This window comes from Phoca vitulina, unplaced genomic scaffold, assembly GCF_004348235.1.
Source record: "Phoca vitulina isolate PV1807 unplaced genomic scaffold, GSC_HSeal_1.0 scaffold36, whole genome shotgun sequence".
NCBI classification, from domain to species: Eukaryota; Metazoa; Chordata; class Mammalia; order Carnivora; family Phocidae; genus Phoca; species Phoca vitulina.
Window position 1 is genome coordinate 8,860,793 of NW_022589739.1, and position 15,960 is coordinate 8,876,752.

The window sequence follows — 15,960 nt, forward strand, 5'->3', positions numbered from 1 at the left end:
CAGGATGTTCCTCAACTTTACGAGGGGAGAAAATAGGCCGAGAGAGAGTAAGTGACTTGCTCACAGCCACAGGGGAGCAGAAACTATCTTCCGACGGGCGCGGGACCCGCTCTCTCCGGAGGGGCTGCAGCCTTTCTGCGGGCCCGGCCCTGCCCCGGGCACGCGGTCGGTGCTCAAGGAACACCCGCCAAGGCGCCCAAAGCCTCAGGATGCCTGAGCACATGCAGGGGCCCCGGACTCCAGGTCCCGGCCTCCCTCCACCTGGGCTGGGCGTCGTCCGGCCTGAGCAGCCCGACGGGAGGAGCCCCTCGGCCGCCCCGGCCGGCCGGAAGTCCGTGAGGGGCTCCCCGCAGCAGTGCCGGCGGGAGGGGGGCGCGAGGCCGCAGCACCGGGCCCTCCCCAGGCCCTCCCCGGGGCGGGCTCTACCTTGGTAGCTGGTGCTGCCGCTGCTGCTGAGGTAGGACTCCACCAGGGGCGCCTGCTCCTCCGACTGCCGGGCCCGCCGGCTCCGGGGCCGCCCGTCCGCGTTGGCCTGCACCATCAGGGGCTCCTGGCGCTTCTTCTTCTGCTTCTGCTCCAGCAGGGCCCGCTGCAGGCACGGGACAGACACAGAAGTCGGCGGGCCCTGAGAGCGTGGCCCGCCGCTTCCACCCGGAGGGCAGGCTCCCAGCTGGGACCAGAGAGAGGGCCCCGATCGCTCAGCTCGGTTCTAGGGGTTGCCGGGGGGTCCACAGCCCACTTTGGGCCGACGCTCCGTGCCCTTGGCACCTGGAGACTCAGGGTCCGGGAAAAGGAGGCACAAGTCAGCTCAGGTGGCCGCCCCGGCAGGACCACGGCACGGATGTCCGGTGCTCCGACCGCAGCCACCAGCTGCCTGCCCGGCAAAAGCCCTGAGCTCTGGGGCAGTGCTGATGCTGAGCTGGTCCAGACAGGGCTCGCCTCTCTTCTGTGAGAGCCTCCTCCCCACCAGCCAGGGTCACCCCAGGAAGGGAGACAATCCTCGCTCTCCACCCAGGATGGGGAATGCTGACTGCCCGTCCTCCCGGCCCCGGCCCCGGCCCCGGCCCCACTCACCTGCCGGTCCAGCTTCTGCTGCCTCAGGTTGCTGCCCTCATCATCTAAGACACTGCAGAGGGAGACAGGGGCACTCAGGGCCTGCCGGCCGGCTGCCACAACAAAACCCAGAGCCCGCCCCTCGCACATCTGGGTTCTTTAAACCCCTCCCGTCAGGACTCCTGGGTACAGAGGAGGGGGGGAAGGGTGGAGCTACTATCTGGAAACTGGCTCCAGACAAAAAGGTGGGAGCTGTATTTTGGCCACTTTAGGAGCTTTCTCCTGCTGGGGTCCCTGCTGACCCAAGGAATTCCTAGTCAGCCTGGCCCCGGTAAGTACAGAAGGAGACATGCCTGAGATCCAGGGGAACCTGCCCAGAGGCGTCAGGTGCAAGCCAGGCCCAAGGCTGGGCTTCAGACCCAGGCGCCTGTCGGCTCCAAGTCCCTCTCGGATCTCACCAGCTCTTCCCATCTTTCTGTCCTTCCTAGAGGAGGCTGGATCCTTTGCGGCAGACTCTTTCCTCTTCTATTCAAACTCCTGGCTCTCCAGGTGGCAGAATGGAGGTGCTGCCCACCCCCTCCCCTCTTAAAGAAGGCTGAGGGTCCCCTCATTTGGGAGAGCGAAGCTAAAAGACCAACCAGCCCCTGAGGGCAGGGCTAGGGCCGGGTGGGGATATCTGCAGGCAGACACAGCCCAGCAACCAGCCAACATGGCCCAGGGGGCACCAGGGCATCAAATCCTTCAGTCCCTAAGGTCTTGGAACGGGCAGCGTCACCTCACATAGGCTGGACCTGCCTCCCAGGAAGACAAGCGTAATTAGGGAGCTCCAACCACTTAGCATTCCTTCTAGTCCAAGATACATCCGTGAGCCGTAGCCCCCAATTCTATAAAAGCCAAGGTTAGGGGGTAGTAGGGCTGGCGTCTGAGGACCTGAGCCCTGGGAACCCCCAGACTACCCTGGCCCAGTGATGCTGGAGCCTGCCCCTGAAGCAGACCTTGAGCGGGTCCCTGCACAGGCATGCCTGAGTGCATCAGGTCTGTATGCGAAGCTCTAAGTATACGTCGTGCGTGTGCACACACCGGGAGGTGTCCACATACACGAGCACATCTACAAGTGTGAGCACACACCGCACAGCTGTGCAGATGAGCGCCTGCGTAAGAAGTGGGTGCGCTTGTGTGCAGGTGAGCACAGTAGGCGTGTGAGGAGGGAAGGTGAGGGCGAGTCACCCCGAAGACAGGCTGCAGCCAGTGCCACCTCCTCCTGACGACAGGAGCTCTTCTACCGGCAACAGTCATCGACCTGCAGTGTCCCTTCGGCTCATCCAACTACCCGTGTGCCCGTGTGCCGGGGGCCCGGCCAAGGGTGTGGCAGGAAGTGCATGGAGTCCACAGCCCACCGCCCACCTCCCCGGCCACAACCTAAGACAACTGCCCGGTTTTAACTGGTAGCTGTCCTCCTTACTTGAAGGCCTTTCCTGACACCCAGGGGCTGCCCTGCGCTCAAGAGGAGCCCCAACTGTGCTGAGTCTGGTCACAGCCTTATTCTCCAAAAGCCTTGGCTGCCAGAACACAAGGGAAGACACTACTAAACAGACGTGCTTCTCAGTCAAGGCCTCAGTCCACCTAGAATCGCCCACAGCTGCACGTGGGACTCCCTGAGGGCACTGCCAGGACCAGGCGGCAGGGACCCGGCTCCTAAAACCTCAAGCTGGCTGGCACAGGGAGTGCCATCCGAGAAAGCAGGCACCCCAGGCCGGAGGGCGGCAGCGAGAGTTCTGAAGGAAGGATGCGTTTATTCGGGTGAGCAAGGTGCCTGGGGGCCCCGCCAGGTCTGAGAGGCTACACCTCTGCCGCTGGCCTCTCCACCTTAAGTCAGTGGCCTGACTGAAAACTGCCGAGGCCACGCATCCGCTCCCACAGACCTCAAGGGCTCAGTCCACAAACGCCACGGTCCACCGGGGTCTGCGGCATGAGCAACGCGGATTCCTTACAAACCAGCGGGAGATGGATAGAAACGGCACTCTGGACTCCACGTGGCACCGCTGACGGCAACAACGGGGCCTGAAACCCAGCCGCGCTCCGCCTGCCAGGCTCTGTGCCTGGGTCCACGCGGGGCAGCCCGTCATCTCAGTCATGCTAGCGCCCTGGCCACAGGAGCCCACGTCGCCTCCACGAGACCGCTGGCTCTGAGTCCTGGGGCAGGAGGCAGCTTCGTGGCTCCCTGGCATGGCGCAAGTCCCCTGCACTTTCGAAGGGCAGGGCCAGGGACAGCCAGGTCATCCGGGGACTGAGCTTGGGGAGCAGGGCAAAGCCCCGCCCTCTGTGGTGCTGACGCAAACATCTAGGGTCATTCAGAAAAGGGGACATCGGCCGTGAGTTAAGCTGACACAAGCAAAGCCACCTCCAGAAGCGCCGGGTCACAGCTGCAGCTCGACGGACAAGGGTGGCTCTGGTGTCCCTATCCGTTTGGGGGGGGGGGGGCCGCACATCCCTAGCCCAGGCTACCGTCCCACTGCCCGGACTCTCCACAGGTCAGGGTCAGGGTCAGGGTCAGGGTCAGGGCAAGGAGGCTGCTTTCCTCCTCCTCCGGCCCCACCTCCATTCCCTGATCGGGCAGAAAGAGCCAGAGCCGCAGGCCTTGGTACCGCCGGTCACCTGGCAGGACTACAGGTGGAACGGACTTCACGACCGGCCCTCACAGAAAGATGGATGAAAAGGGGTAAGCTTCTGAAGAGATTCCAGAAACTCGGATAGCCTGGAAGTGCCTGGAGAGCCACGCCCCACCTCCCTGGCCACCCCGCAGGGCACACTGGAGCGGCGGGGGGGCCGGCCTGTGCAGGGGCGCGGCTGGGAGAAGCCACGTGCGCCCGGCCAGGGGTGAGGAAGAACGTGCCTGGCTGCGCAGGACCCCCCCGGGAGGGCCGGCAATCCACGCAGCTCCGAGCGGTGGCTCCAAGAGTGGGCGACGGCGCGTCCAGGAAAGCAGATTCCTGCCAGGGCCCTGTTTCTAGGACAGCGGACCACGGGCCCCCCGCAGGGACGAGCCCGGACAGCCTGACAGCACTGTGTCTGAGGCGCACATCGGCCCCGATGGAGAACAAATCCCCCGCAAGCCCCAGCGGCTGCTGAGAACCACGGCAACAAGGGGGGCTGTGTCCAGAGAGTGGAAGGAAACCCCTCTCCCCTCCCGGGCAGGCCCCGCCCCCGGCCCCGCCCCAGCCCCACCCCTCCAGGCAGCCCTGCCCCTCAGCTCCCACCAGGGCTCCTTCCTTCCTGTCCCGCCGCCACTCCCTGGCCTGCCTCTACCCGATGGGCACTGTTCTGGGCAACACTAAATGGTAACCACAGAGGAGAAAGTAATGGCTTTTTAACAACTCGGGCTCCAATTACGGAATCGCTGCCAAGCCCGGGCTGGCAGCTGAGGCCCCGCCAGGAGCCTCGGAAAGGAGACAGGGCACTGATGGATGGGTCCTCCAGCTGACCCTGGCGGCTCCTTCATCACGGTCGCCTCCTGCTGGGGACTGGACCAGGGAGATCCAGGAACGCACCGGCCACTGGCTCCTGAGGGTAGGAGAAACCCAGTCGGCCGTGTCCACCAATCCACCCATTCTGCCCAGGGCCAACGAGGTGGCCCTTCGCCTCCCAGGGAGACAGCCCCTCCATGTCTTGCCTCTCCCGAGCTGCCCAACAGGTATCTGGAGAGAAAACCATGCTTGATAACGAATGAGAGGAGGGGCACTGCTCCCAGGGGATGGAAAAGCCAGCCGTGGACAACACATTTAGGAAGCCGGGTCCCTGCCTCTCTTTAGACTCCACCCCCTGCATGCTCAGCTAACCCACCAGAGCTGACCAGAGCCCTGGGGGCCAGGCTACCTAGGGACAGGCCCGTACTCCACGCCCAATTCACTCTCCCCTTTTATGCCCACATTCCTTCCACTCAGTCACAGCGGAAGCTGCCCCTGCTGGACCCAGGGAGACAGAGGAGTAAAGAGCACGCAGGGAGCCAGGCTGCAAGCCCTGTACCTGTGCCAGACTTCCCCACCCCCACCCCAGCACGCCCAGATCTGCCCCTAGTGGCTGCCTGGAACACCAGGGAAACACAGTACGGGTGGGAACAGGGGCAGCCCCAAAAGGGAGAAGCCCACAGGGCTCACAGGAGTCCCAGCCTCCCAGGATGGGCCCTCTCCATTTCTGCCCTGGGCTCCCAAACTTAGCACGTCATTAAAACATTCGGCCCTGACTTGGTGATTCAGAACTGTTGGGGAAGTTAGCCCAGAATCAATCCCTCACCTCATTTTCTCTTTTAAAGCAAGAAACATAGGTGATTTTAATGTTCAGTCATGCAAATGAGGGCCATGAGCCACAGCTGGTGATCTCTAAAGAACAAAAAAGAAATCCGAGAGTTGCTCAAAGTATGCAAATGAAGCCTTCTGTTCAGATGGGGGAAGAAATCGTAGTCTGTAGATCGATCAGTCTTACACAGGCCCCAGGTAAGATCATGGGACAGATTCACTGAAGAGCTAGAAGACCTAGTGATCAGCAGGACTGAGCCCAGTCGGCCAGCAAGTCAGGGCACATGCCCCCAGACCTACCCGGGAAAATGGGAGGGCAGCACAGCCAGGCTGCCACATGGAAATCGCAAGGATCAGTGACAGTCACTAGTGGGCAAGATAAAGCAACGTGAGTGGCATGCTCCTCCAAAGAGACAGGGTTTTGCGACAATAAAGCATGCCATAATCAGAGGTTTCCAGCATCCTGCTTCGCTTGCTTAGCATGTTTACTGATGACCTAAAGACAAGGCAGGCCTCCCAGCAGACTTAGAGGTGACACAAAGTCGAAGTGATACTAAACTGTTCATTAAGACAGTAGGACTTCAGAAGACACCGGAGAGCTTGCAGAGTCTAACCAAAGGAAACCTCACAGGGGAAGGTCATGTCTTACATGTGGGTCCCCAAACCCAGGTCTGCCCCACACAGGCAGAATGGGGGACACAGGGCTTGACATCAGCCTGATGAGACTTTGGAGTTCTGTTTACAGAGGCCTCAAGGTGACGAGTCAGTGAGCCAAAGCTGTCCCCCATGACAGGGAAGGCCCAAGGTCAACAACGGGAGCAGGGCCCCCAGCAAGGAAGTAACAGCCTCCCTCTGCTCAGGGTGGGAGAGGCCACACCCAGGAAGCTGCAGGTGGCTCCAGACGCTGGAGGAGGGCAGAGACCAACCTGAGGGGAGCCGCACAGTCCCTGCTCCCTGAGTCCTCTCTCACCCCTGTGTTCCTGCTCCTTCCACCCGAAGCAGCAGCGGGACGACTTCCCCAGACTTCCCCAGGGCGCCGGGGCTGGGAGTAGCCAGAGATTCTGCTCCTCCTCCCTGCTGCCGGAGGTGAAGCGGCCACCATAGCATCCACGGCACCCCGAGGCTTCCCACACAGGCAGAGCTGGAAGAGCCAGGTCTTGCTTGGTCAGCAGTCCTTCCACTCCCCCGAAGCGTCGTCCGGAAATGGTGGGAGGACCCTCACAAGAGCCAAGAGGAGGGAAAACCCAGAGGCACGCTGAGGCTCACCCCGAGGAAGAGCTTTCTAACGGTCACCCCCACGTGATGGAAGGGCGCATTCACACAGAGGACCCGACAGCCTGTAAGGGCCCTCCCAGCTGCGATGCTCATTCTCTGACGCAGGGCCACACTTGTCCAGCACTATTCCTTTCCCTGAGGGGAGACTACTACATCCCTCGGGTGTGCTGAGAACCCAGGTGTGCAGCCAGGAAAGCCAGAAAGTCTGAAAAGCCATCTGGGGATGCCTCTTTGACTCAAAGTAGTGCGCATCTTGTCTATGCTGGGCCACGCCAGGCACACAGCCCAGGACCAAGTGCGGTCCCTGCTCTCCAGGAGTTCGGGGCCGGGTTGGGGGGAGACAGTGCAGAGAGAGCACTGAGGACAGGGCCCGCCATTGCTCCTTCGCTCTTAATGCTCCACCTGCAACTCATAAAAGGTTGTGAAGCCAGGGAGGAGGGGCATTTAATACTCAAGAAGAACACAGATGAAGAGAAAATGGCAGAAGTGAAAATTATTACTACTAATAATAGAAAAAAATCAAAAGGCAAAACATTATTCCAGTTGTTCAACTTTATAAACTAAATGGCTCCCTTCTGAGTCAGAATGTGAGATTAATCCATGATCATTATAAACTGAGCCACAATTACCCTTAAGAAGATTATCGCCAACTGGCAGTTGCTTCAAAGAAAATGAGCCAGGCCTAGGGAACGCAGGTGCAGCCATCACAGAGGGAGTAAAACCCCCACCAGGAGAGCTAACAAGAAATCGACCGACCTCTCTCCCCCAAACCAAACAACGCATTCCAGTTCTGACACGCTGTGACACTGGGGAAACCTCATACGGAAGCACGTGCCCACGTGCCCATCCCCCTCATCTGCAAGTAAACGGCCTTGCCTGTCTTCTGCCCCAGTTTTCTGCGATCACACAGGCATGTGGCTTTAACTGCAATCAGCAGCCCAGTTAATGAGAGAGGCAATTTGCATCTCCTCTTCTCAGCCCAGGTCTCCCCGTTCTGGAAGGCTACACCCAAAGTCCAGTGCTTTCCCAGGCTCAGGGCATGCTCAGAAAGACCCCAGCAAGGCAGGAGAGATTCTGGCAACTTCTGACTATAGCCTGCCCCCGCTCGAGACCCACCCTCCCTGCCACAGAGCAAGAAGGCAGGGGTGACAGAGCAATGGGACCGCAAGCAAGTAGGGCCACAAAGGTGCCAAGCTGCTCCTCAGGGATAGGCTTCCAGGGCAACAGGATTCTGTGCTCCAGGTGGCGTGTTCGGGCCCAAGAAAGGAATGCGGGGATAGGGTGGTTGGGCCTAGGCCGGGGCAAGTGCCAAATCACCCCCTGAAGGATGCGAGTGCCCTGGGCGCCGCTGGAGGACAAAGCCATTTCCCAGAGACAAGCCCACCTCCCGAGGGACCTCTTTCCTAGAGGGAGGCTTTCTCTAAGACTTGTGCACTTACTCTACACACTGTTCTGGTCTTTGGCTTCTGAGAGAGGCTTCCTTGACCCATGATCTGGCCTGGACCCCCGTTCTGCCAGATCCTAAACACACCATCATATCCACAGCCACAAGGGCTCTGCCTTCCTGCCCTCCTAAGTCAGTCTGTGGCCACCACCCTGCCACGTGCCCCCCCCACTCGTACTTCCACAGCGTTAGAGGCCACTCAGCCTGCAGGTGCTCCCCAGGCACCTCTGCTGGGCGGCTAGAAAAGGTTAATGGTACTCCGTGGGGCTGCACGGTCTTCTAGAAGGTCCTCGGCACAGACGCGTCAAGCCAGGATGCTCCAGAAACTACCTGCGCCCCTAGCCTGGATGCCCGGTGCAGGGAAGCAGCTCCTGAGTCAGCAAGGCCCCAGTCTCCCGATGGGAGTATCTCCCTGATCTATGGGAGACTCTGAGGTGTAACTGCATTATGTCTGCAGGAAACCCTATGGGTGACTCGTGTGTGTGCACGTGTGTATGTTGGTGGGAGGGGCACCCACAAATTCTAACTTGGGAAGCCCTAGAGCCCCCAAAGGAGCTTAGAGACAACAGTTCTCAGGAGAAACCCTGAATCCCCAGGTCAGTGACAGGTGCTTGTTTGCAGAAGGATCTCCTTTTAACAAGCCTCAGGCGGTTTCAGCTGGTTTCCATTTTGGATGCTGTCTGGACAGACTCCTGGAAGAGCTCTGTCAGAAGTATTTTCTATCGGTGACCAGAATCAGGTCCCTTCCCCAGAGCTGGCTGTGTTACAAGGCGGGTCTGGAGGCTCTGCTCCTCCAGCCCGCAGGCATGAGCACCTCGGCGGGCAATAGCACAGTGGCCCTCAGCAGTCCAGCACCCATCTTACACACGTGCCTCTCTGGGAGGCCTGGAGACAGCCCCGTAGCCCATGGCAACCAGGAGCCAATAGGTGGCCAAGGATCTGGCGCTGCCATGACGATGAGCTCTATTCCAGGGGTAATGGAGAGAATGAAGAGTGGATGGGGGAAAGGCCTGCACCTGTATGAGAAGCCTCCAACACCCCTCCCCCACCCCAGCCACCAGGCAACCGGCAAAGCCCATCTATCCTTGGGACAGACCACAGAGTCTGGGGACACAGGGTACCCGTGCTTTCGTGAGTGCTCTTATGCGTGTAAAGGCGGTCTATGTATTGTGAGTTGGTGGGTGTCCAGGTATAGACCTGTTCGCAAGTGCATTTCCGAGTCTCTGATATGAGTAGTACCTGTGAATGGGTAGCGGGTGTCAGGTATTGTCCAAATACAGGATGTGTTATGGGCACGGAGAGTAGGAGTACACCTGTGTGAGACCAAGAATCAGTGTAGGTGGAGACGTACGGGGGCATGTGTGTATGAGCGGCCTGTGCTCTTGGTTCAGAATAACTGTCTCCAGGAATTCATGCTCTGCGTGTGTGAACAGACCAGCAGGAGTGTCTCTGGCCCGAGGCACCCACGGGGGGTGCATGCCTGCAGCTGTACGGGTGTCTGTCCACAGCTACACCGGCGTGTGACCCGCTGTGCTGGGCCTAGGAGGAGGGCAGAGCAGTGCGCTCCCTCCCCGGGCGGCCACATGGCGCTGCCCAACCCAACACGGCCCACACAGGCCCAGAGCACTGGCCCCTTCCAGCAGCCCCGGCGGACGAGAGACGGAGCAGGGCAGGCCGGTTCAGTCCGCCCGGGGCCCAAAGTTGGGGTAGGAAGGCCCGGCGCCTCCAGCCCGCGCCCGCAGTGTGGGATGGGATAGGTACGGGGGCCCTGCACCCCGGGTCGGGGTGGTGGGCGCCGCTCGCCCCGAGCGCTGGAGGGTAGTGGGCCGAGCCCGCGCCCCCGAGCTGAAGGTGGGGGGTGGGCTGGGCGCCCGCGTTACCTGTAGGGAATCCAGTCGGAATGCGGCTTGGAAGTCATGTCTCCCGGGGGCGGGGCGGCGGCTGCGGCTCTGGAAGCCGGGGCCCGCAGGGGACGGCGCGGGGGCCCTGCTCAGCTCCCGGGCCGCCCCGGGCCGCATCCTCCCGGGCCGGGGCGCTGGGCCCCGCCGAGGCCCGCGCTGCACGCCAGGGCCCCGGCCGCGGGCTCGGCGAGCGGCTGTCTGCGCGGCGCGATGGGCGAAGCGGCGGAGTGCGCGGGGCCGCGGCGGGCGTGCGCGCGCGTGGAGGCGGGAGAGGCTCGCCCGCACCGCCGGGCGCCACTGGAGGGGCTCGGTCCCGCGCCGAGGGGCCCGAGCGCTGCGCGGCGGCGGCCGCGGCCCGCCCCCACCCCCACCCCCGCCCCCTCGCCCCGCCCCTGGCAGAGACCCCACCCCCGGCCGGCGCCGGCGTTCCGAACGCCCCCGCCCCCGCTCCTTCCCCGAAGCCCCGGGGGCTCCCGCGCCGCACACGTGACCGCGCCCGCGCCCACCCTGGGCTAAGGCCGCGGCCGCTGGGCGGGTCCCCAGACCTCCGAGCCTCAGTTTCTTTCTCTGTGAAGCGGGGATATTTCTAACTCCTACCTGCCTGCCTGCCTGGCTTACCTATCTCCACCAAGGGACGGGAACCGCTGCTTAGATGGGGAGTGGGAGGAGCAGTGGGGGGTGGGATCCTTCGGTGCGGGGAAAGAGCTGAGGCCTGAGAAGAACCGAAGAGGTCTGGGGGAACCTGCAGATCCGAAGTGTGGAGGCTGGCCTTCCCCTCTCTGCCCCTTCCACTCCCCCACACCCCCCTCGTCACAGGCCCCAGGGGAACCTTTGTTTTTCAGTAAGGGAGCTGCTTTCTCAAAGCCGTGGGTCTTTCCCCTCTAAGCTGTAGCAGTCAAGAGAAGAATAACATACGCTGTCTATTGCATTCCCAGCCCTTATAAATTTATATTATTTAAGCTCCACACCAGCTTTGAGAGGCAAGTATTTTATTCCTATTTCCAGAGAATAAAGCCTCAGTAATGCTAAGATGCCCAAGAACATAAAGCTACAAAGCGATGGAGCTGAAATGGAACCAGGGTCTCCGTCCTCCAAAGCTCTTTCTAGGGGCCACACTTAAAAGGAGACAAAAACTTCTTTTAAAAGGTCATCTTAAAAGTCTCTGGGTGCTGAGGAGGTCTTGGCTGTGACTCACACCAACTCTAAAGCCAGCCATGGCATGATGAAGTGAAGGACAGTGAATCCCCAGCTGGGGAGGAGAGAACAGGTGATTGGGCAGGGGTCTTCGGAGGGGCACAGTCTCCACACTCCATGTGGGTGTCCTCACGTGCACCCTGGATTCAGCAGCGCGCACACCCTGCAACCGTGCAGGTCCATGTGGTGCAAAATAGGCCATCAGGACTGCATGACTGGGTGGGAGGGAGTGTGAGAAGAACCAGCTGGGCTGAGAGAGGGCCCCGTCCTGCTGCCCTAGGTCCACAGCCAGGACTCCCCACCGCAGGACTCTCCCAGCCTTTCTGCCTGGCCTGGCCTTCCCCATTAACTATTAAAAACAATATCCAAAATGTTTGGAGCATTTGCTGAGCTCCAGGTGCTCTCTACACTGTAACTCATTTCATCCTCACAACCACCCTAGGAGGTGGATGCTATTATCATACCCATTTCACAGCAGAAGAAACTGAGGCACAGAGAAGGCAAAGATCTTGCCCGACGTCATAGAGCTATTCAGTGGTGAAGCTGAGATTCCCACACAGCAGTCTGGGCCCACAGCCCTTGCCCTTAGCCTCCGTCCAGCCTAGCACGGTTCGTGCCACATGCCACACACCCGGTCTCTTTCTTCAGGTTTCTGGAGTGCAGGACAGGACAGATCCATCTCTGTCTGGCACAGCATCAACAGTCTCTGAAGGCTGTGACCTCTGATTATCAACCTCCAAGAGCTATCACTGTCACAGCGGACAGAAGGCAGACAAAAGAAATCACCCCAGAGTGAGGTGCAGGGGGCAGAAAGCAGGGCTGTTTTCTTGCCTGCTGGGACACTTGGCATGGGCCTCGGTTCCACCCATCGGGTTCCCAGGAAGGTCAGCAGAAAGGGACTGGCCCCTGCTTTGGAGGCCAAAGCACTACCCTGAGGGCCTCTGTCCTTTAGGACCAGAGGACAGAGCCCTGCGTCCCTGCCTAGCAACAAGAGGCTGGTCCTACCCTCCAGGCCACCCTTTCCCAAACTGCAACCCGCAGCTACCACTTCAGTGATGACTGACTAGAGCCTGGAAGACTACCCCTTCAAGGATGTGAATGCTTTCCCCATTTATTCCCAAATTATCTGACACCTTAAAGCAATCAGAATCAAGTTGGAAGGTCTCAGGAGCCTAAAGTAATTGAATCTATTAAATAGATACTTTAGGTTCTGTCCTGAGAGAGCAAAATCTGGAGGCAGAGTGAGGTGCAGAAATAAGACAGCTCCCCATGTCTCTTCCTGCAGAGGCTGTGCGCGTGCCCATGGCATGTGTGGGAGCCAGTGGGACTGCGTGCCATGTACCCACGAGTGTGCACGAGCGTGCGTGTATAAGGTGTCCTTGCAGCTGGTCTGCACAAGAACATTTGTTGGACGGCATGGGGAGGATCTCAGTATGTGCTTCTGTGAGTTCTAAGGGGTGTGTAAGTGCTCACACTCAACTCAGAACTGGCAATGGGTTTTCCTGCTCAAATAGTTTCCCTGGGGGCGCCTGGGTGGCTCAGTCATTAAGCGTCTGCCTTTGGCTCGGGTCATGATCCCAGGGTCCTGGGATCGAGCCCCACATTGGGCTCCCTGCTCAGAGGGAAGCCTGCTTCTCCCTCTCCCACTCCCCCTGCTTGTGTTCCCTCTCTCGCTGTCTCTCTCTGCCAAATAAATAAATCTTAAAAAAAAAAAAAAAAATAGCTTCCCTAGTTGACATTTTAAGTGTATGCCCTTGGCTTCCACTGAAAAGCCACTCCAGAAAGCCACAGGAGGTAGATTGTACTAGGCCATGGTTAGAACACAACTGTGCTATAGGGTGACCCTTGAGAAAGGGCCTAGGCTTTTCAGATTTAGCCTGCAGAACCAGGTGATCGCTCCCAAAATGCCGCCACATAGCAAACCCAATGCCTGCCTCACCACCTGCCCAAATTCTGCAAGGGTGGATTTAAATTCTCCTTGTTGCCTTTTAGGCATTTTCAAACATGGCCACGGTTTGTGAGGGGAGTGCAAGAGTTTAGGCCGAAGGAGACCCTCCCATCTGCTACCCCAGCTGGAAGACCCCAGTGCAAGCTCCTCGCAGCGAGACTAGTTCACCCAAGGAGGAAGGTTCGCACCTTCTTTCGGCACCTTGCCACTTCATGTGGAATTTTAAATTTTCAGTTTCTAATTTAACAGTTGTATTGAGTGCGGCCAACCTCTAATCAATTTTGGAAGCAACAGGATCTGAATAATAAGTGAATATCTATCCAGATCGGGCACCCAGTCCCAAGGTGCCCCACCTCAGAGCTTGGTGTTGCCTCCCTTCGGGCTGAGGAAGGCGATGGACTCGACCCGCCTGGGCTCGCAGGTCCGTGCAGGGCTCTGGCAGGCGTCAGGCCTGGTTCTGCTCCCAGGGAGCTTTCAGTTGGCGGGAGAGACGCAGAGAAGCCGGGTGCTAGGGTTACAACACAGGTGTACCAAGTGCTGGGGGCACAGAGGAGGGGTGGCCAGTGGTAGTGGGGTGAGGGAAGTCGGGGTAGGACAAATCTGCCCTGAGAGTGAAAAAGATGACCTTTGAATTGGTCCTTGAAGGATGAGTAGGATTTTGATAGACTGGTAAGAAAGGAAGGGGGGAGCTTTCCAGTTACTGAGATTCTACAACTGGCCCGGTGCTGAGCTGGGCTCTTTCACCAAAGGGCATTCTAGACACAGAAGATGACGTGAGCAAAGCCATGGGGACATGAGAACATGTGACCAATGCAGTTGATAATCAAAATGCAAACCCATGTGGTAGCACGGAGGTGAGTGGTTCCATGTGGCAGGAGAAGGGCCTAGAAAGTTAAGGTAGGGCTAGATCACATGGCACCCTGAACACCAGGCTGAAGAGTTTGAATTTTATCCTATAACCAACAGGGAACCACTAAAGGGTTTTAAGCCAAGAGTAACCTGCCCAGGTGTACTTTTAGAAAGATATAATTGGGAGCAAAATGGAGGACAGAGGGAGACAAGGCCAGACGTACCGACAACTGCTAGCTGGGTAATGGGAAAGTCCAGGACAGGGATGAGCAGACCCTGCACCAGAGCTCGGTGCCTTTTCAAAGCTGTTGAGCAGACATGATGGCAAAATGGTAGCATATGTGTGGCGGCCAGATAGTGCCCTCCAAAATTTCCACTTAAATAACTGCAGAATATACGAAGACCACCGCCCCATTTCTACCTGACTCAAGGGAGATAAATAGGCTTACTGATGTATTTGAAAAAATGTAGGGTAAGCACTGGCAGAACTAAAAGCAATATGCTTATTTTCCAAATAACTGCAGGAGATAATAGCAAATTAAAATCTCCACCACCACCACCATCATCACCACCATAAGCACAGTCTAAAGAAAACATAAAATTGGGATAAAGCCAAATGAAATAGTGACAGAGTGAGTGTAAGTGGGGGGCCTGTGGATGGGATCACACACGACCATCACTGGTTGAGTGCATGCTCTGGGCCGGGCACTCATCCCCGGGTTTCATAGAAAGCAAATATGGGCAAGAGGATGACGAAATGCAACTCTCTGGTCTAGGAGCCGAGTGAATAAATAACGCGTTGCCGAGTGCGGTGGGATAACCTGCGGTGGGATAACCCCGACCAAACAGGACCTGGAAGAGAGGGGGAGGAAACCCGGGTCTGTACCATTAGCCGACGCCTACCTCTAAATTGTTAGAGGCTTAAGGGGAATTTGAGAGAGAGCTTCAGGGTCCAGTGGACCCTCGTGGGAGCAGGGAAGGTACATGGCCTTTGCCTCAAATCCAGAGAGGTGGGCTTGAAGGAGAACCCCCTAGGATGGTCCTGAGGTCCATGGGGCACAGGCAGCGGATCCAGGCCTGCCAACCTGAAGAGCAGGGGGCGGGTGGCTGCCCTGCTGGCTGAGAGGGCTCTGCTCCTTCGGGGTCGGGTCTGTGCGCTTTTCCTGTGGACCAATGTGGGTCCTAGCATGAGGGCCAGATGCTGTTATCTTAGATCTCAGCTGAGAGGGCCCCATTGTGGGAGGAGGTGACAGTGGGGAGGGGATGAGCTCAGGCTTCCCAGGGCCTGAGAAAGGAACCAGAGTGTCCTGTGGAGCTATGGGGAGCGAGGATCACCCGCATCCAGGGAGCTGAGCTTCTGGAGACAGCCCAAGCGATGGAGTGGTGTCCAAGAATCCCAAAAAGCACCCAGAGGAGGGGGGCGGAAAGAATTTTCCTGCTCCTCTCCTCTCTTCTTCCCCTCCCTCCCTTCCCTCTGGACCCTGGAAAGGGTCAGAACTGCAAGCTGGACCCTCTCCGGCAGGCAGCTGGCTCACAGAACACTGTGATGGGCAAGAAGAGTTGGTGTAAACCTGAAATTCAAAGATTTTTTTTTTATTACAATAGACAGGACATATGAATTACTGACAGGACAACCTTTGGTTACCTGGAAATGACCAGAGAAGTCATGGGACTTACCCTCAATTTCATCTAGGTTTGGGGGGGGGCGGGGAGCAGCGCCAGAGAATAAAATTAAAGAGACCGTGGGAGACAAAAATAAAGTTTGCTTTATGATTACATCTCATGAGTCATGCCTATTCAACCTAACTGTTACACATGGCTCCGCTCACTGAACCCTCACACCACCACTATGAGGTAGGTACTATTATTATCCCCATTTTACAGGTGAAGAAATGGGAGGTTACATAACCTGCTTGAAGTCACACAGGTAATAAGTGGGAGAGTTCAAATTCCAGCTCAGGCACCAGAGAGTTCTAGAGCCACAGGCTTCACTGCAATCCTCTA

The 15,960-nt window shown here is 58.4% G+C and overlaps 1 protein-coding gene across 5 annotated transcripts in view; it reads right to left on the reverse strand.

The window, feature by feature from the left end:
• Positions 1–15,960, reverse strand: part of TUB (TUB bipartite transcription factor) — an 84,310-nt gene that overhangs the window by 13,279 nt on the left and 55,071 nt on the right. For 3 of the 5 annotated variants that reach the window (XM_032427383.1, XM_032427382.1, XM_032427386.1), the window contains 2 exons: positions 1,075–1,126; positions 427–589 (listed from right to left, as the gene is read on the reverse strand). In XM_032427383.1, coding sequence (XP_032283274.1) covers positions 427–589; positions 1,075–1,126 — 215 coding nt within the window. Of the gene's footprint in view, positions 1–426; positions 590–1,074; positions 1,127–4,535; positions 5,055–9,944; positions 10,075–15,960 lie in introns of those variants that run through there. The other 2 variants (XM_032427384.1, XM_032427385.1) reach the window with 2 other exon arrangements.